The sequence below is a fragment of the Salmo trutta genome, chromosome 2 (genome assembly GCF_901001165.1).
Source record: "Salmo trutta chromosome 2, fSalTru1.1, whole genome shotgun sequence".
Classification (NCBI taxonomy): Eukaryota; Metazoa; Chordata; class Actinopteri; order Salmoniformes; family Salmonidae; genus Salmo; species Salmo trutta.
In genome coordinates, this window is record NC_042958.1 from 44,434,267 (window position 1) to 44,455,075 (window position 20,809).

Sequence of the window (20,809 nt, forward strand, 5' to 3'; positions counted from 1 at the left end):
CAAGCCATGAGGTTGAAGGGATTGTCCGTAGCGCTCCGAGACAGGATTGTGTCGAGGGACAGATCTGGGGAAGGGTCCTAAAACTTTCTGCAGCATTGAAGGTCCCCAAGAACACAGTGGCCTCCATCATTATTAAATGGAAGATGTTTGGAATCACCAAGACACTTCTTAAGGCTGGCCGCCCTCCCAAACTGAACAATCGGGGGAGGTCACTGGTGGTCACTCTGACAGAGCTCCAGAGTTCCTCTGTGGCGATGGGAGAACCTTCCAGAAGGACAAACATCTCTGCAGCACTCCACCAATCAGGCCTTTATGGTAGAGTGGCCAGACGAAACCACTCCTCAGTAAAAGGCACATGACAGCCCGCTTGGAGTTTGCCAAAAGGCACCTAAAGACTCTCAGACCATGAGAAACAAGATTCTCTGGTCTGATGAAACCAAGGTTTAACTTTTTGGCCTGAATGCCAAGCGTCACGTCTGGAAGAAACCTGGCACCATCCCTACGGTGAAGCATGGTGGTGGCAGCATCATGCTGTGGGGATGTTTTTCAGCGATCGGGACTGGGAGACTAGTCAGAATCGAGGAAAAGATGACTGGAGCAAAGTACAGAGAGATCCTTGATGAAAACCTGCTCCAGAGCTCTCAGGACCTCAGACTGGGACAAAGGTTCACCTTCCAACATGACAATGACCCTAAGCACACAGCCAAGACATCGCATGAGTGGCATCCGGAGAAGTCTCTGAATGTCCTTGAGTGGCCCAGCCAGAGCCCGGACTTGAACCCATTTCTGGAGAGACCTGAAAATAGCTGTGCAGCGACACTCCCCAACCAACCTGACAGAGCTTGAGAGGATCTGCATAGAAGAATAGGAGAAACTCCCCAAATACAGGTGTGCCAAGCTTATAGCGTCATTCCGAAGAAGACTCGAGGCTGGGTGAAATACCACAGTGTGCCGTCACAGCAGCAATATTTGTGACCTGTTGTCACAAGAAAAGGGCAACCAGTCAAGAACAAACACCATTGTAAATACAACCCATATTTATGTTTATTTATTTTCCCTTTTGTACTTTAACTATTTGCACATCGTTACAACACTGTATATACATGTGACATTTGAAATGTCTTTATTATTTTTGAACTTTTGTGAGTGTAGTGTTTACTGTAAATGTTTTGTTTATTATCTATTTCATGTAAATATGTGTTTCCCATGCCAATAAAGCCGTTGGGGAGAGAGAATCTGTGTTGTTCTTCTCCCATACAGAATGAGGACTTCACATTGCCTAACACAGTACAGTAATGTTTTGATATCAAATGAAACTGCCTAACACAGGACAAATGTCCTGATTTACTACTAAACTCAGCAAAAAAAGAAACGTCCTCTCACTGTCAACTGTGTTTATTTTCAGCAAACTTAACATGTATACGTTTTTATATGAACATAAGATTCAACAACTGAGACATAAACTGAACAAGTTCTACAGACATGTGACTAACAGAAATTGAATAATGTGTCCCTGAACAAAGGGGGGTCAAAATCCAAATGAACAGTCAGTATCTGGTGTGGCCACCAGCTGCATTAAGTACTGTAGTGCATCTCCTCCTCATGGACTGCACCAGATTTTCCCGTTCTTGCTGTGAAATGGTATCCCACTCTTCCAACAAAGGTACCTGCAAGTTCCCAGACATTTCTGGGGGGAATGGCCCTAGCCCTCACCCTACGATCCAACAGGTCCCAGACGTGCTCTATGGGATTGAGATCTGGGCTCTTCACTGGCCATGGCAGAACACTGACATTCCTGTCTTGCAGGAAATCACGCACAGAACGAGCAGTATGGCTGTGGGCATTTTCATGCTGGAGGGTCATGTCAGGATGAGCCTGCAGGAAGGATACCACATGAGGGAGGAGGATGTCTTCCCTGTAACGCACAGCATTGAGATTGCCTGCAATGACAACAAGCTCAGTCCGATGATGCTGTGACACACCGCCCCAGACCATGACGGACCCTCCACCTCCAAATCGATCCCGCTCCAGAGTACAGGCCTCGGTGTAATGCTCATTCCTTCGACGATAAACGCAAATCTGACCATCACCCCTGGTGAGACAAAACCGTGACTCGTCAGTGAAGAGCACTTTTTGCCAGTCCTGTCTGGTCCAGCGATGGTGGGTTTGTGCCCATATACAACGTTGTTGCCAGTGATGTCTGGTGAGGACCTGCCTTACAACAGGCCTACAAGCCCTCAGTCCAGCCTCTCTCAGCCTATTGCAGACAGTCTGTGCACAGATGGAGGGATTGTGCGTTCCTGGTGTAACTCGGGCAGTTGTTGTTGCCATCCTGTACCTGTCCTGCAGGTTTGATGTTCGGATGTACCTATCCTGTGCAGGTGTTGTTACACATGGTCTGCCACTGCAAGGACGATCAGCTGACTGTCCTGTCTCCCTGTAGCGCTGTCTTTGGTGTCTCACAGTGCGGACATTGCAATTTATTGCCCTGGCCACATCTGCACTCCTCATGCCTCCTTGCAGCATGCCTGAGGCACGTTCACGAGGATGAGCAGGGACCCTGGGCATCTTTCTTTTGGTGTTTTTCAGTGTCAGTAGAAAGGCCTTTTTAGTGTCCTAAGTTGTCATAACTGTGACCTTAATTGCCTACCGTCTGTAGACTAAACCCTGTTTCTAAAGTCATATCGGTTACTATCGGTTACAGACATGAATCCTTTCTCTCATTCCTCCACAGCCTGCTCACAGACTCAAGGTATCAGGTCTTCATCTTTTTTTGTGTGTCTCCCATTTCAACCTAACCATAACCTCGCCCCCAGGCTATTGCACACAGTAGGATATCACCCATTCACGCATGGGATATCACCCATTCACGCATGGGATATCACACATTCAAAGTTGGCCTTAGTGGAACTGACTATAGAATTCTATGGGAGTGACCTTCTGATCAAAGTATTTGTCATTACTTAATTTTAGCAAATCACACAACTATGAGGCATGGGGAGGGTTAGGGGGAAGGTGTTGTGGGAGATGAATGGTTGGTAGATTAAGCCAATTACTGCCTGGAGCGTCTCCCGACTTTCTGTATTGGCTAATGGTCCACCAGACTCATCGCGCATTTAGGCGGAAGTGTCTGGGAATGAGATTACCCTAACAACCTAGCACCCTAACAACCTAGCACCCTAGCTCTAACACCCTAGCACCCTAGCTCTAACACCCTAGCACCCTAACACCTAGCACCATAGCCCTAACACCTAGGTGGGAAGGCCAGAGGAAATCTTTCTGAAACCTCTCGGACTCACCGCTGGTGGGAAGACCAGAGGAAATCTTTCTGAAACCTCTCGACTCACTGCTAGTGGGAAGGCCAGAGGAAATCTTTCTGAAACCTCTCGGACTCACTGCTAGTGGGAAGGCCAGAGGAAATCTTTCTGAAACCTCTCGACTCACTGCTAGTGGGAAGACCAGAGGAAATCTTTCTGAAACCTCTCGGACTCACTGCTAGTGGGAAGGCCAGAGGAAATCTTTCTGAAACCTCTCGACTCACTGCTAGTGGGAAGGCCAGAGGAAATCTTTCTGAAACCTCTCGACTCACTGCTAGTGGGAAGGCCAGAGGAAATCTTTCTGAAACCTCTCGGACTCACTGCTAGTGGGAAGGCCAGAGGAAATCTTTCTGAAACGTCTCGGACTCACTGCTAGTTGGAAGGCCAGAGGAAATCTTTCTGAAAGGTCTCGGACTCACTGCTAGTGGGAAGGCCAGAGGAAATCTTTCTGAAACGTCTCGGACTCACTGCTAGTGGGAAGACCAGAGGAAATCTTTCTGAAACCTCTCGACTCACTGCTAGTGGGAAGGCCAGAGGAAATCTTTCTGAAACCTCTCGGACTCACTGCTAGTGGGAAGACCAGAGGAAATCTTTCTGAAACCTCTCGGACTCACTGCTAGTGGGAAGGCCAGAGGAAATCTTTCTGAAACCTCTCGGACTCACTGCTAGTGGGAAGGCCAGAGGAAATCTTTCTGAAACCTCTCGACTCACTGCTAGTGGGAAGGCCAGAGGAAATCTTTCTGAAACGTCTTGGACTCTGGTGGGAAAGGTGGTGGGAAAGATCAGCTGAAGAATCTACAACACATTTACAGACAGATCACAAGACCAGAGGTTCATTGGTAGAAAAACAAAACAGAACAGAATAGATAAACACAGATCACTAGTAAAATAGCGAACATAGAAACACAGACAGGCTGGAATAGATGGTTGCTGTACTGCAGTCTTCGTGTCAGTGTGCCACTCTGCTGTTAGCTTAGCTTGCTGCTATTAATACCTTCCGCCCTGTGCTTGTCCCAGACTTGGGTTCAAACACTATTTTAAAAATATTTGAAATACTTTGAGCATTAGCTTTAGCCTGCCTGGAGGGCCAGGTGGGAGGGGATTCAGTTGTACGACTATTCTATTGGTTCCCTTGCAGACAGACAAGCTTAATCAAGCCCAGCTAATGTATTTTAAATTATATTGAATATCATTTGAATCCAGGTGTGGCCTGTGCATTGCAGCACCCTCCCAGCCTATTATTTATATCCTGTGCACGTCAGGAGAGATCTCCGCTACAGCAGCAGAATATTGGTTGTCTTGTAAATTATTTGCCAATGCTGCTCCCACCCAGGCCTCTAACTCTATTTACACTGAGCTCCAAAAGTATAGGGATAGTGACACATTTTTAAATACTTTGGCTCTGTATTCTAGCACTTTGGATTTGAAATGATACAATGACTATGTGGTTAAAGTGCAGACTGTCATCTTTAATTTGAGGGTATTTTCATCCATATCGGGTCAACCGTTTAGAAATTACAGCATGTTTTTGTACATAGTCCCCCCCCCCATTTTAGAGGACCGAAAGTATTGGGACAAATGTACTTATACTGTATGTGTATTCAAGTAGTCAAAGGTTTAGTATCTGGTCCCATATTCCTAGCACACAATGACTACATAACTACATCTATAAAGTTGTTGGATGTATTTGCTGTTTGTTTTGGTTGTGTTTTAGACTATTTTGTGCCCAATAGAAATGAATGGTAAATAATGTATTGTGTCATTTTGGAGTCACTTTTATTGTAAATAAGAATAAAATATGTTTCTAAACACTTCTACATTAATGTGGATTCTACCATGATTACGGATAGTCCTGAATGAATTGTGAATAATGATGAGTGAGAAAGTTACAGGCGCACAAATATCATATCCCCAAGACATGCTAACCTCTCACCATTACAATAACAGGGGAGGTTAGCATTTTATATCATACCCCCAAGACATGCTAACCTCTCACCATTACAATAACAGGGGAGGTTAGCCTTTTATATCATAACCCCCAAGACATGCTAACCTCTCACCATTACAATAACAGGGGATATGATAGGGGTGTGATATTTGTGTGTCTGTAACCTTCTGACTCATCATTATTCACAATTCATTCAGAATTATCTGTAATAATGGTAGCATTCACATTAATGTAATCATTGCGTGTGTCAAGATCGTCAAAAGGAGTGGACCAAAGCGCAGCGTGATAAGTGTTCATCGTTGTATTTATTTTAAATCAGAACACTAAAAACGAAATAATAAACAATGATAACGACCGTAACGTCTTGCAGGCTTAACAAACAGTACAAAAATAAGATCCCACAACTACAGGTGGGGAAAGGCTACCTAAGTATGATTCCTAATCAGAGACAACGATAGACGGCTGCCTCTGATTAGGAACCATACTCGGCTCAACACAAAGAAATAGACACCATAGAATGCCCACCCCACACCCTGACCTAACCACATAGAGAAACAAACCCTCTCTCTCCGGTCAGGGCCTGACAGCATGCTAGGAAAAGGGGACCAAATACTAAACTTCTGTATACTTTAATACAAATATAAGGGAATTTGTCCCTATACTTCTGTTCCCCTAAAATGGGGGGGACTAGGTTCACCCGATATGGATGAAAATACCCTCAAATTAAAGCTGACAGTCTGTACTTTTGTCATTGTATCATTTCAAATCCAAAGTGCTGAAGAACAGCCAAAACCCCCAAAAATGGGTCACAGTCCCAATACTTTTGGAGCTCACTGTATGTCCTGTCCTGTGTCAGTATGTCAGGGGGAATCTCTGCTAGCATAGCCACCAGCAGACTGCAAGCTGAGGGAATGGGCTCCAACGACCACGCCGTACCCTTCCTTAACCAGGTCAGTTTGTTTGTTTGTTTAATTGTTTTGTTTTGTAACTTTGTGTCTCAAATGGAGCCATATTCCCTATATAGTGCACTGCATTTGTCCAGGGCCCATAGTGAATAGGGTGCACTACATTTGTCCAGTGCCCATAGGGAATAGGATGCACTACGTTTGTTCAGGGCCCATAGGGAATAGGGTGCACTATGTTTGTTCAGAGCCCTATTCCCTATAGAGTGCACTATATTTGTCCAGGGCCCATAGGGAATAGAGTGCACTACCTTTGTCCAGGGCCCTATTCCCTATATAGTGCACCACATTTGTCCAGGGCCCATAGGGAATAGAGTGCACTACTTTTGTCCAGGGCCCTATTCCCTATATAGGGTGTCATTTGGAACACAGCCTTTTATGTTATTTATTAACCATCGAGGACCACTTTGGAAATACCTGTTTAATCATTCAAGATCTGTTTAATGCACATCTTGATGCTGTATTTATTGATGCACAGTGTGTGTTATGTTTATTCAATTGATTCATCCAGGACTATGAGGCTTTGAGGCAGGAGTGTCTGGAGACGGGGTGTCTGTTCCAGGATCCCTCCTTCCTAGCCGAGCCTCCCTCTCTGGGCTTCAAGGAACTGGCCCCCTTCTCCGCCAAGACCAGGGATGTAGAATGGATGAGACCCACGGTGAGATAGGGAAGGAGGGAGAGGGATAGAGAGAGAGAGAGATGACAGCAACACAATTAGACCCAACCAAATCATGAGAAAACCAAAAAATAATTACTTGACACATTGGAATGAATTAACAAAAAAAACAGAGCAAACTAGAATGCTATTTGGTCCTAAACAGAGAGGACACAGTGGCAGAATACCTGACCAGTGTGACTGACCCAAAATGAAGGAAAGCTTTGACTATGCACAGACTCAGTGAGTATAGCCTTGCTATTGAGAAAGGCCGCCGTAGGCAGACCTGGCTCTCAAGAGAAGACAGGCTATGTGCACACTGCCCACAAAATGAGGTGGAAACTGAGCTGCACTTCCTAACGTCCTGCCAAATGTATGACCATATTAGAGACACATATTTCCCTCAGATTACACAGACCCACAAAGAATTAGAAAACAAACCCAATTTTGATAAACTCCCATATCTATTGGGTGAAATACCACAGTGTGACATCACAGCAGCAAGATGTGTGACCTGTTGCCACAAGAAAAGGTCAACCAGTGAAGAACAAGCACCATTATAAATACAACCAATATTTATGTTTATTTATTTTCCCTTTTTGAGAGAGAGAGAGAGAGAGGGGCGACCACATGTGCTAATTATCTATCTAGTGTACTCTGAACACCTGTGTCTAAGCTAACTGGGGAGGAAGTGAGTGTAGTTGGTCAGCTGTCTGCTACAGGAAGTGAATCATTTTTATTTGAAAGATTCTTTCTCGCCGATATGAAAGATAAGGGGGCAAATCAGCATATGTTTCAAACTGTTTCACAAGCGTTGATGATTAACTTTTCTAAACGTTAAAACACAGTATCGGAATTATAGTTCACATAGAGCCAACCGAAGTTAACCTTACCCTACGGAGAAGAAGAGGTTTTCAGAGCAAAATTTACTCGTGATACATCACCGTTTGGATGCTGTCTACAACACGGCCTCTGTCACGCCCTGCACCTGTTACCTACCATTCAAGCACAGGGCAGTTCACGTTCAAATCTAATGTAGGTTGATCCATGTTGTTGTAAAGACAGCTAGATAGTCTAGCCCACATGCTGTATGCCTGTCACACCCTACTCCGGCACTTGTTGTATGGCTGGCATGTGGGACAGACTGGCAGTATGGGACAAGTAGAGACATGAAGAGGAAGGAACCTCTCAGTCCAATAAAGACCAATCAGTGCAGCTGTTGACCAGGTTTCCTCTGACCACTTCCTAGATTAGCCACTTGTTTACCCAAGTTACATATTATGTTCTAGAATTACTCAAGAGCCAGATATGCGCAGCTGTCCGAACAACTAGAAGTATCAGTTATAGAAATAGACAGAGTTATACCTGTAATGTATTGTAAATTAAGTTGATACTCCTACAGGAAAAAGACAGCCCAATAATGGCTGTTTGCTGAGCAGTCCCTCTCCCTAACAGTCTACAGTAAATGACTCTTACCATAGTCTAATGTAATCCTCCCCTTTCCTTCCATCCAGGAGCTAACAGATGACCCTCGATTCATCCTGGGAGGAGCTACCAGAACAGACATCTGCCAGGGAGCTCTAGGTGAGATCTGATTGGCCAGGGACAAGCTCTCGATGAGTTCTGATTAGCCAGGGGTTCTGCGTGAGTTCTGATTGGACAGGGACTACCTCTGGGTGAGTTCTGATTGGACAGGGACTACCTCTGGGTGAGTTCTGATTGGCCAGGGACTACCTCTGGGTGAGTTCTGATTGGCCAGGGACTACCTCTGGGTGAGTTCTGATTTGCCAGGGACTACCTCTGGGTGAGTTCTGATTGGACAGGGACTACCTCTGGGTGAGTTCTGATTGACCAGGAACAAGCTCGCTGAGTTCTGATTGGCCAGGGAGCTCTACGTGAGTTCTGATTGGCCAGGAACAAGCTCTTTGAGTTCTACTAATACCCAGACTGTGGCTGTATAGGAGGTTACTAGCTACGTTAGTGAGGGAGTTCTGTTAATGCCCCAGCATGCTTCAGGTGGAGCGGGTTGATCTCATTCCTCTTGGAACTGGGCTCCCTCCTGGTCGTGAGCCAGGTGCCACGTTTTGACCTGGTGGCGAAGTCAGATCCAATTAAATGTGACGTAGGTTAAGCACATGGAGTAGGATTCTGTGTTGAGTTCTGATTGGACAGGGAGCTCTACGTGAGTTCTGATTGGACAGGGACACAATAGGATTCTGTGTTTTCACATGCAAAAGGAATTGCTTTTGATAAAAACGCTTTATCTGCCTTCCCAATTAAAATTCGAACATTTATTTTATGGAAAAGAGATGGTGTATGTTTCTGAATGATGCACCATGCTGCCTTGTTGACAACATGGCCGAGCGGTACAGATTACTGTTCTATTTGAGCAGGGCGCTCCTCCCTCCCTCACTGCTTTTCCCCCTTCACGTCACAGTCCATAGCCCGGTCCTCCTCGGGTCAGCTTCATCCCTCAATAGATTGACCTTCCAGTTAAAGTCACCTGTCCCTGTCTGAAGATGGAGACTGTGTGAATGGCTAATAAATACAGGACTGCCGGCGCTACAACAGGTTGCTATGGGGTGTTTATGTTGGTATGCGGTGTTTATGTTGCTATGCGGTGTTTATGTTGCTATAGGGGTGTTTATATTGCTATGGAGTGTTTATGTTGCTATGGGGTGTTTATGTTGATATGGGGTGTTTATATTGCTATGGGGGTGTTAATGTTGCTATGGTGTGTTTATGTTGCTATGGGGTGTTTATGTTGCTATGGGGTGTTTATGTTGCTATAGGGTTGTTTATGTTGCTATGGGGGAGTTTATGTTGATATGGGGTGTTGATGTTGCTATGGGGGTGTTGATGTTGCTATGGGGGTGTTTATGTTGCTATGGGGTTGTTTATGTTGCTATGGGGTGTTTATGTTGCTGTGGGGTGTTTATGTTGCTGTGGGGTGTTTATATTGCTATGGGGGTGTTTATGTTGCTATGGGGTGTTTATGTTGCTATGGGGTGTTTATGTTGCTGTGGGGTGATTATATTGCTGTGGGGTGTTTATATTGCTATGGGGGTGTTTATGTTGCTATGGGGGTGTTTATGTTGCTATGGGGGTGTTTATGTTGCTATGGGGGTGTTTATGTTGCTATGGGGTGTTTATGTTGCTATGGGGGTGTTTATGTTGCTATGGGGGTGTTTATGTTGCTGTGGGGTGTTTATGTTGCTATGGGGTGTTTATGTTGCTGTGGGGTGTTTATGTTGCTATGGGGTGTTTATGTTGCTATGGGGTGTTTATATTGCTGTGGGGTGTTTATGTTGCTATGGGGGTGTTTATGTTGCTATGGGGTGTTTATGTTGCTGTGGGGTGTTTATGTTGCTGTGGGGTGTTTATATTGCTATGGGGTGCTTGTCTAGCTAAATAGATACTACTAGAAGTTAGAGCAGGGCGATACAGACAAAAATCCATAAATCTGTAAATTGCCTGAGTTGATGATACAATAACGCTAAATATAATTATACATTTATAACATTAATGTGCACCACAGTTTTTCTTTTATTATCTTTTAAACTACTACTACTAGTTTGTCCCATTAACAATCACCCTGTCACAAGCGTTGTAGAGAACAGACCAAGGCGCAGCGTGTATAGTGCTCATCTTCTTTCATTCTTTGAGAGAACACTTAAACAAAAATAAACGAATGACAAACAACAGTTCCGTAAGGTACCACGACTATACGAAAAACAACCACCCACAAAACCCAAAGGAAAACAGGCTGCCTAAGTATGGCTTCCAATCAGAGACAACGAAAGACACCTGCCTCTGATTGGAAACCATACTCGGCCAAACCTGGAAAACGAAACATAGAAAATGAAAACTAGAACACATTCCCCTGGAAACAAACAAACCCCAAAACACACAAAACAACCCCCCTGCCACGCCCTGACCATTCTACTATGGCAAATGACCCTTTTCACTGGTCAGGACGTGACACACCCATATTAGCACATTGATTTCATATCAAACTTGACATTTCTCCAGTATAGGCGACTTATCATAATGAACCTTACTGTATCAGCAGAATGCCTGCGACAAGAGGTTGTAAAGGTTTTAACCGTCCCAGCTCTACTTGAAGTAAAAAGAGGGAAGGGGACATCTTTAAACACTTCTAATAGCCTACCTGCTGAAAGGCTCTTTGCTGAAACCCCAACAGTCTAGCCTCCAGGGGCGGTTCTGGGGGGGGGGGGGGGGGTCCTGGGGGGGCCAGTGCCCCTGTGACAACAATTGGCCCCAGCTTGGCCCCCCCATTTGAAATGGTCTAGAACCGCCACTGCCAGCCTCGTCCCTTGACTTGTACAAGATGGAAGGATAACCATAATCACATTTACACTTTGATTGTTTTAATTGCATACGCTCTTATCCAGAGTGACTTAGTCAGTGCATTCAACTTAAGGTAGCTAGGTGAGACAACCACGTAATCTTGCCTTCTTCTCTCCCCCCCAGTTTTTTACACTGATGCTACTCGCTGTTTATTATCTATGCACAGTCACTTTACAAATTTCCTCAACTAACCTGTACCCCCGCACACTGACTCGGCACCAGTAACCCCTGTATATAGTCTCCACATTGACTCGGCACCAGTAACCCCTGTATATAGTCTCCACATCGACTCGGCACCAGTAACCCCTGTATATAGCCTCCACATTGACTCGGCATCAGTAACCCATGTATATAGTCTCCACATTGACTCGGCACCAGTAACCCCTGTATATAGTCTCCACATTGACTCGGCACCAGTAACCCCTGTATATAGCCTCCACATTGACTCGGCACCAGTAACCCCTGTATATAGTCTCACTATTGTTAGTTTATTGTGTTACTTTTTGATTGATTCACATTTTTTTTAACTTTATTTTACTTTAGTCGTCTTCTCCCCCTCTCCTCTCAGTGATAGTGCCGTCTTCTCCCCCTCTCCTCTCAGTGATGGTGCCGTCTTCTCCCCCTCTCCTCTCAGTGATAGTGCCGTCTTCTCCCCCTCTCCTCTCAGTGATAGTGCCGTTTTCTCCCCCTCTCAGTGATAGTGTCGTCTTCTCCCCCTCTCCTCTGTGATAGTGCCGTCTTCTCCCCCTCTCCTCTCAGTGATAGTGCCGTCTTCTCTCCTCTCAGTGATAGTGCCGTCTTCTAATCCTCTCCTCCCAGTGATAGTGCCGTCTTCTCCCCCTCTCCTCTCAGGGATAGTGCCGTCTTCTCCCCCTCTCCTCTCAGTGATAGTGTCGTCTTCTCCCCCTCTCCTCTCAGTGATAGTGCCGTCTTCTCCCCCTCTCCTCTCAGGGATAGTGCCGTCTTCTCTCCTCTCAGTGATAGTGCCGTATTCTAATCCTCTCCTCCCAGTGATAGTGCCGTCTTCTCCCCCTCTCCTTTCAGGGATAGTGCCGTCTTCTCCCCCTCTCCTCTGTGATAGTGTCGTCTTCTCCCCCTCTCCTCTCAGTGATAGTGCCGTCTTCTCCCCCTCTCCTCTCAGTGATAGTGTCGTCTTCTCCCCCTCTCCTCTCAGTGATAGTGCCGTCTTCTCCCCCTCTCCTCTCAGGGATAGTGCCATCTTCTCCCCCTCTCCTCTCAGTGATAGTGTCGTCTTCTCCCCCTCTCCTCTCAGTAATAGTGTCGTCTTCTCCCCCTCTCCTATCAGTAATAGTGTCGTCTTCTCCCCCTCTCCTCTCAGTGATAGTGCCGTCTTCTCCCCCTCTCCTTTGTGACAGTGCCGTCTTCTCCCCCTCTCCTCTCAGTGATAGTGCTGTCTTCTCCCCCTCTCCTCTCAGTGATAGTGTCGTCTTCTCCCCCTCTCCTCTCAGTGATAGTGCCGTCTTCTCCCCCTCTCCTGTCAGTGATAGTGCCGTATTCTCCTCCTCTTCTCTCAGTGATAGTGCCATCTTCTCCCCCTCTCCTCTCAGTGATAGTGCCGTCTTCTCCCCCTCTCCTCTCAGTGATAGTGCCGTCTTCTCCCCCTCTCCTCTCAGTGATAGTTTCGTCTTCTCCTCTCAGTGATAGTGCCGTCTTCTCCCCCTCTCCTCGCAGTGACAGTGCCATCTTCTCCCCCTCTTCTCTCAGTGATAGTGCCGTCTTCTCCCCCTCTCCTTTCAGTAATAGTGTTGTCTTCTCCCCTCTCCTCTCAGTAATAGTGTCGTCTTCTCCCCCTCTCCTCTCAGTAATAGTGTCGTCTTCTCCACCTCTCAGTGATAGTGCTGTCTTCTCCTCCTCTCAGTAATAGTGTCGTCTTCTCCCCCTTTCCTCTCAGTAATAGTGTTGTCTTCTCCCCCTCTCCTCTCAGGGATAGTGCCGTCTCTCCCCCTCTCCTCTCAGTGATAGTGCCGTCTTCTCCTCCTCTCAGTGATTGTGCCATCTTCTCCTCCTTTCAGTGATAGTGCCGTCTTCTCCTCCTCTCGGTGATAGTGCCGTCTTCTCCCCCTCTCAGTGATAGTGCCGTCTTCTCCCCCTCTCATATCAGTAATAGTGTCGTCTTCGCCCCCTCCTATCAGTAATAGTGCCGTCTTCTCCCCCCTCATATCAGTAATAGTGTCATCTTCTCACCCTCTCATATCAGTAATAGTGCCGTCTTCGCCCCCTCTCCTATCAGTAATAGTGCCGTCTTCTCCCCCTCTCCTCTCAGTGACAGTGCCATCTTCTCCCCCTCTCCTCTCAGTGACAGTGCCGATTTCTCCCCCTCTCCTCTCCGTAATAGTGCCATCTTCTCCTATTCTCCTCTCAGTGATAGTGCCGTCTTCTCCCCCTCTCCTCGCAGTGACAGTGCCATCTTCTCCCCCTCTTCTCTCAGTGATAGTGCCGTCTTCTCCCCCTCTCCTTTCAGTAATAGTGTTGTCTTCTCCCCTCTCCTCTCAGTAATAGTGTCGTCTTCTCCCCCTCTCCTCTCAGTAATAGTGTCGTCTTCTCCACCTCTCAGTGATAGTGCTGTCTTCTCCTCCTCTCAGTAATAGTGTCGTCTTCTCCCCCTTTCCTCTCAGTAATAGTGTTGTCTTCTCCCCCTCTCCTCTCAGGGATAGTGCCGTCTCTCCCCCTCTCCTCTCAGTGATAGTGCCGTCTTCTCCTCCTCTCAGTGATTGTGCCATCTTCTCCTCCTTTCAGTGATAGTGCCGTCTTCTCCTCCTCTCGGTGATAGTGCCGTCTTCTCCCCCTCTCAGTGATAGTGCCGTCTTCTCCCCCTCTCATATCAGTAATAGTGTCGTCTTCGCCCCCTCCTATCAGTAATAGTGCCGTCTTCTCCCCCCTCATATCAGTAATAGTGTCATCTTCTCACCCTCTCATATCAGTAATAGTGCCGTCTTCGCCCCCTCTCCTATCAGTAATAGTGCCGTCTTCTCCCCCTCTCCTCTCAGTGACAGTGCCATCTTCTCCCCCTCTCCTCTCAGTGACAGTGCCGATTTCTCCCCCTCTCCTCTCCGTAATAGTGCCATCTTCTCCTATTCTCCTCTCAGTGATAGTGCCGTCTTCTCCCCCTCTCCTATCAGTAATAGTGTCGTCTTCGCCCCCTCTCCTAACAGTAATAGTGCCATCTTCTCCGCTCTCCTCTCAGTGACAGTGCCGTCTTCTCCCCCTCTCCTCTCCGTAATATTGCCATCTTCTCCCCCTCTCCTCTGTGATAGTGTTGTCTTCGCCCCCTCCCCTCTCAGTGATAGTGCCATCTTCTCCCCCTTTCCTCTCAGTGATAGTGCCGTCTCCTCCCCCTCTCCTCTCAGTGATAGTGCCGTCTTCCCTCCTCTCAGTAATATTGTCGTCTTCTCCCCTCGCCTATCAGTAATAATGTCGTCTTCTCCCCTTCTCCTATCCGTGATAGTGCCGTCTTCTCACCCTCTCCTGTCAGTGATAGTGCCGTCTTCTCACCCTCTCCTGTCTGTGATAGTGCCGTCTTCTCCCCCTACCAGTGATAGTGCCATATTCTCCCCCTCTCCTCTCAGTGATAGTGCCGTCTTCTCCCCTTCTCCTATCAGTGATAGTGCCGTCTTCTCACCCTCTCCTGTCAGTGATAGTGCCGTCTTCTCCCCCTCTCCTCTCAGTGATAGTGCCGTCTTCTCCCCCTCTCCTATCAATGATAGTGCCACCCACCACAGCCATATAATATCTCATCCAGATCTTTGCCTTGCTTCCATCCATATTTACAACATGCTTTTACAAGACCTCAGTCATCATTGTGAGGCCTGTCTAATTTGCCTCCATTAAAGTAAAGTGCTGTACAGTGGTAGCTGGCTCAAGAAATCAAACGCCAAACAATTTCCCCTTTCACATGTTCAAGTGAATGAGGAAAATTCTCTTCCATAGAACAGAGTTGGACTATGGGGCAGGACAGTAGGTAATAGTAGGTAGTAATGGTAGTACTTGGTTGTTAGTGCGGCTTTCTTCCTAGAGGGACAAATGCCATACTAACGCCCTGGACCAGAGCTGGGTGGGCCCTGGACCAAAGCTGGGTGGGCCCTGGCTGACATCCATACACAAGCACACCCTGGTACACACTCCACCTGCTGGACATTCAAGTTAAATGATTGCAACAATCTCTCTCTCTGTCTATCTGTCTTACCCTCCCTCCCTCCCCATCTTTCTCCCCTCTCTCTCTCCCTCCCTCTCTCTCACTCCACTCTCTTTCTCCCCTCTCTCTCTCCCTCCCTAACCTCTCCCTCCTCCCTCCCTCTATCAGGTGATTGCTGGCTCCTAGCAGCCATAGCCTCTCTAACCCTCAATGAGAGGCTGCTCCACCGAGTGGTCCCTCATGGTCAGTCCTTCCAAGAGGACTATGCTGGGATCTTCCACTTTCAGGTATGACTACGCACGCACAGACGTGATGGCGCCGATGGGTAGGGCTGCCGTCTAATCGGCTCTCAACCAATCATGCTATTTTGTTTGTTTTTTCGCGTTGTTCGTAACTCGTTTTGTACATAATGTTGCTGCTACCGTCTCTTATGACCGAAAATATTTTCTTAACATCAGAACTGGGATTGCTCACCTCAAACTGGATGAAGAGTTTTTCTTCAATGAGTCGGACATCGAGGGATACACTGTTGACACCCGACCAGGCCCCGATCCCCGTGATTCGCTGAAGAAGGAAACTGAGATTTCGAGGCAAAAGATCAGGGTGCCTTGTGAGGACCAGGCGACGAGTGGCTAATCTGTCCTTGCCCTTTGTTCTGCTAGCTAACGTTCAATTGCTAGAAAATAAATGGGACGAACTGAAAGCACGTACACTGGGGGAAAAAGTATTTGATCCCCTGCTGATTTTGTACGTTTGCCCACTGACAAAGAAAGGATCAGTCTATAATTTTAATGGTAGGTTTATTTGAACAGTGAGAGACAGAATAACAACAAAAAATCCAGAAAAACGCATGTCAAAAATGTTACAAATTGATTTGCATTTTAATGAGGGAAATAAGTATTTGACCCCCTCTCAATCAGAAAGATTTCTGGCTCCCAGGTGTCTTTTATACAGGTAACGTGCTGAGATTAGGAGCACACTCTTAAAGGGAGTGCTCCTAACCGCAGCTTGTTACCTGTAAAAAAGACACCTGTCCACAGAAGCAATCAATCAATCAGATTCCAAACTCTCCACCATGGCCAAGACCAAAGAGCTCTCCAAGGATGTCAGGGACAAGATTGTAGACCTACACAAGGCTGGAATGGGCAACAACACCATCGCCAAGCAGCTTGGTGAGAAGGTGACAACATTTGGTGCGATTATTCGCAAATGGAAGAAACACAAAAGAACTGTCAATATCCCTCGGCCTGGGGCTCCATGCAAGATCTCACCTCGTGGAGTTGCAATGATCATGAGAACGGTGAGGAATCAGCCCAGAACTACACGGGAGGATCTTGTCAATGATCTCAAGGCAGCTTGGACCTTAGTCACCAAGAAAACAATTGGTAACACACTACGCCGTAAAGGACTGAAATCCTGCAGTGCCCGCAAGGTCCCCCTGCTCAAGAATACATATACATGCCCGTCTGAAGTTTGACTCAGAGGACAACTGGTGAAAGTGTTGTGGTCAGATGAGACCAAAATGGAGCTTTTTGACATTAACTCAACTCACCGTGTTTGGAGGAGGAGGAATGCTGCCTATGACCCCAAGAACACCATCTCCACCGTCAAATATGGAGGTGGAAACACTATGCTTTGGGGGTGTTTTTCTGCTAAGGAGACAGGACAACTTCACCGCATCAAAGGGACGATGGACGGGGCCATGTACCGTCAAATCTTGGTTGAGAACCTCCTTCCCTCAGTCAGGGCATTGAAAATGGGTCGTAGATGGGTATTCCAGCATGACAATTACCCAAAACACACGGCCAAGGCAACAAAGGAGTGGCTCAAGAAGAAGCACATTAAGGTCCTGGAGTGGCCTAGCCAGTCTCCAGACCTTAATCCCATAGAAAATCTGTGGAGGGAGCTGAAGGTTCGAGTTGCCAAACGTCAGCCTCGAAACCTTAATGACTTGGAGAAGATCTGCAAAGAGGAGTGGGACAAAATCCCTCCTGAGATGTGTGCAAACCTGGTGGACAACTACAAGAAATATCTGACCTCTGTGATTGCCAACACGGGTTTTGCCACCAAGTACTAAGTCATGTTTTGCAGAGGGGTCAAATACTTATTTCCCTCATTAAAATGCAAATCATTTCATAACATTTTTGACATGCGTTTTTCTGGATTTTTTGTTGTTGTTATTCTGTCTCTCACTGTTCAAATAAACCTACTATTAAAATTATAGACTGATAGTTTCTTTGTAAGTAGGCAAACGCACAAAATCAGCAGGGGATCAAATACTTTTCCCCCCCCACTGTATTTTCTACCAACGGGACATTAAAAACTATAATATTTTATGCTTCACCGAGTCGAGGACGACATTAAGAACATAAAGCTGGCGGGTTATACACTGTCTCTGCAAGACAGAACAGCAGCCTCTATGTCACGTCCTGACCAGTAAAGGGGTTATTTTTTTTTGTAGTTTGGTCAGGACGTGGCAGGGGGTGTTTGTTTAGAGTGTTCCGGGGTTTTTGGTCTATGTTCTAGGTTAGTGTTTTTCTATGTTCAGTCTAATTTTTCTACTTCTATGTTTAGGGTTTGTTGATTGACCTTCAATTGGAGGCAGTTGTTCCTCGTTGCCTCTGATTGAAGGTCCTATGTATAGGGGTGTTTGTGCTATGGGGGTTTGTGGGTAGTTGTCTCCTGTTTTGTCTGTGCACCTGACAGGACTGTTTAGTGTCGTTCGTTGTTTTTGTATACGTGTTTCTTTTGTTTTTCCTTCTTTTAAATAAATAAAGAAGATGGGTATACACGTTCCCGCTGCACCTTGGTCCAATCCTTACGACGCCCGTTACACTCTGGTAAGACACGGGGCGGTGGCCAAGGCATTTTGACAACAACAGCTGGTTAACAACAGCTGGTGCACGATATCTAAGGAAGTCTCAAAGTTTTGCTCGCCTGAGGTTGAGTATCTTCTGATAAGCTGTAGACCACACTATTTACCCAGAGAGTTTCATCTGTATTTTTCGTAGTTGTCTACATACCACCACAGAGCAAGGTTGGAACTTTTTTTCCCTTTTTCAGGACCCTGTCTTTCAAAGATAATTTGTAAAAATCCAAATAACTTCACAGATCTTCATTGTAAAGGGTTTAAACACTGTTTCCCATGTATAAACCCACTGTCGCTGGACCAGACAGGACTGGCAAAAAGTGCTCTTCTCTGACGAGTCGCGGTTTTGTCTCACTAAGGGTGATGGTCGGATTCGTGTTTATCATCGAAGAAATGAGCGTTACACCGAGGCCTGTACTCTGGAGCGGGATCGATTTGGAGGTGGAGGGTCCGTCATGGTCTGGGGCCATGTGTCACAGCATCATCGGACTGAGCTTGTTGTCATTGCAGGCAATCTCAATGCTGTGCGTTACAGGGAAGACATCCTCCTCCTTCATGTGGTACCCTTCCTGCAGGCTCATCCTGACATGACCCTCCAGCATGACAATGTCACCAGCCATACTGCTCGTTCTGTGCGTGATTTCCTGCAAGACAGGAATGTCAGTGTTCTGCCATGGCCAGCGAAGAGCCCGGATCTCAATCCCATAGAGCACATCTGGGACCTGTTGGATCGGAGGGTGAGGGCTAGGGCCATTCCCCCCAGAAATGTCCGGGAACTTGCAGATGCCTTGGTGGAAGAGTGGGGTAACATCTCACAGCAAGAACTGGCAAATCTGGTGCAGTCCATGAGGAGAAGATGCACTGTAGAACTTAATGCAGCTGGTGGCCACACCAGATACTGATAGTTACTTTTGATTTTGACCCCCACTTGATTCAGTGACACAGTATTCAATTTATGTTAGTCACATGTCTGGAACTTGTTCAGTTTATGTCTGAGTTGTTTCGTTTTTGCTGAGTTTAAAACCGCACTAAATGAGCTGTATTCCGCCAAAAGCAAACAGGAAAATGCTCATCCAGGGGCGGCGTTGCTAGTGGCCGGAGACTGTAATGCAGGGAAACTTAAATCAGTTTTATCGAATTTCTATCAACATGTTAAATGTGCAACCAGAGGAAACAAAATTGAGACTACCTTTACTCCACACACAGAGACGCGTACAAAGCTCTCCCTTGCACTCCAAATCTGACTATAACTCTATCCTCCTGATTCCTGCTTACAAGACAAAATTAAAGCAGGAAGAACCAGTGACCCGGTCTATAAAAAAAGTGGTCAGATGAAGCAGATGCTAAACTACAGGACTGTTTTGCTAGCACAAAGTCAGACTTGAATATGTTCTGGGATTCTTCCGATGGCATTGAGGAGTACACCACATCAGTCACTGGCTTTATCAATAAGTGTATTGAGGATGCCGTCCCCACAGTGGCTGTACGTACATACCCAACCAGAAGCTATGGATTATAGGCAACATTCACACTGAGCTAAAGGGTAGAGTTGCCGCTATCAAGGAGTGGGACTCTAACCCGGAAGCTTATAAGAAATCCTGCTATGCCCGCCGACGAACCATCAACAGGCAAAGCATCAATACAGGACTAAGATCGAATCGTACTACACCGGCTCCGACGCTCGTCGGATGTGGCAGGGCTTGCAAACTATTACAGACTACAAAGGGAAGCACAGCCAAGAGCTGCCCTGTGACACAAGCCTACCAGACGAGCTAAATAACTTCTATGCTCGCTTTGAGGTAAGTAACACTGAAACATGCATGAGAGCATCAGCTGTTCCGGATGACTGTGTTATCACGCTCTCCGCAGGAGAAGTGAGTAAGACCTTTAACTTCTATGGGCAAGGTGGGACGTGACCGCCCCACACTATTCAACAGCCAGTGAAATAGCATGGCGTGAAATACAAAACAGCAAAAATATCATAATTTCAATTTCTCAAACATACGACTATTTACACCATTTTAAAGATACACTTCTCCTTAATATAACCACATTGTCCGATTTCAAAAAGGCTTTACAGCGAAAGCAAAACATTAGATTATGTTAGGAGAGTACATAGACAAAAATAACCACAGCCATTTTCCAAGCAAGGATATATGTCACAAAAACCCAAAACACAGCTAAATGAAGCACTAACCTTTGACTATCTTAATCAGATGACACTCCTAGGACATCATGTTACACAATACATATATGTTTTGTTTGCTAAAGTTCATATTTATATCCAAAAACAGCATTTTACATTGGTGCGTGATTTTCAGAAAATGTATTCCCACCAAAAACTTCCGGTGAATGTGCACATCAATTTACAAAAATACTCATCATAAACGTTGAAAAAATACATAACAATTATTTTAAGAATTATAGATACAGTACTCCTTTATGCAACCGCTGTGTCAGATTTTAAAATAGCTTTTCGGCGAAAGCACATTTTTCAATATTGTGAGTACATAGCTCGCCATCAAAGCAAGCTA

The 20,809-nt window shown here is 46.2% G+C and overlaps 1 protein-coding gene across 1 annotated transcript in view; it reads left to right on the top strand.

The window, feature by feature from the left end:
- Positions 1-20,809, top strand: part of LOC115155639 (calpain-1 catalytic subunit) — a 54,481-nt gene that overhangs the window by 4,289 nt on the left and 29,383 nt on the right. Inside the window, exons 2-5 of the mRNA XM_029702464.1 lie at positions 6,122-6,215; positions 6,739-6,885; positions 8,397-8,466; positions 15,575-15,693. Coding sequence (XP_029558324.1) covers positions 6,123-6,215; positions 6,739-6,885; positions 8,397-8,466; positions 15,575-15,693 — 429 coding nt within the window. The 5' untranslated portion in view covers position 6,122. The remainder of the gene's footprint in view (positions 1-6,121; positions 6,216-6,738; positions 6,886-8,396; positions 8,467-15,574; positions 15,694-20,809) is intronic.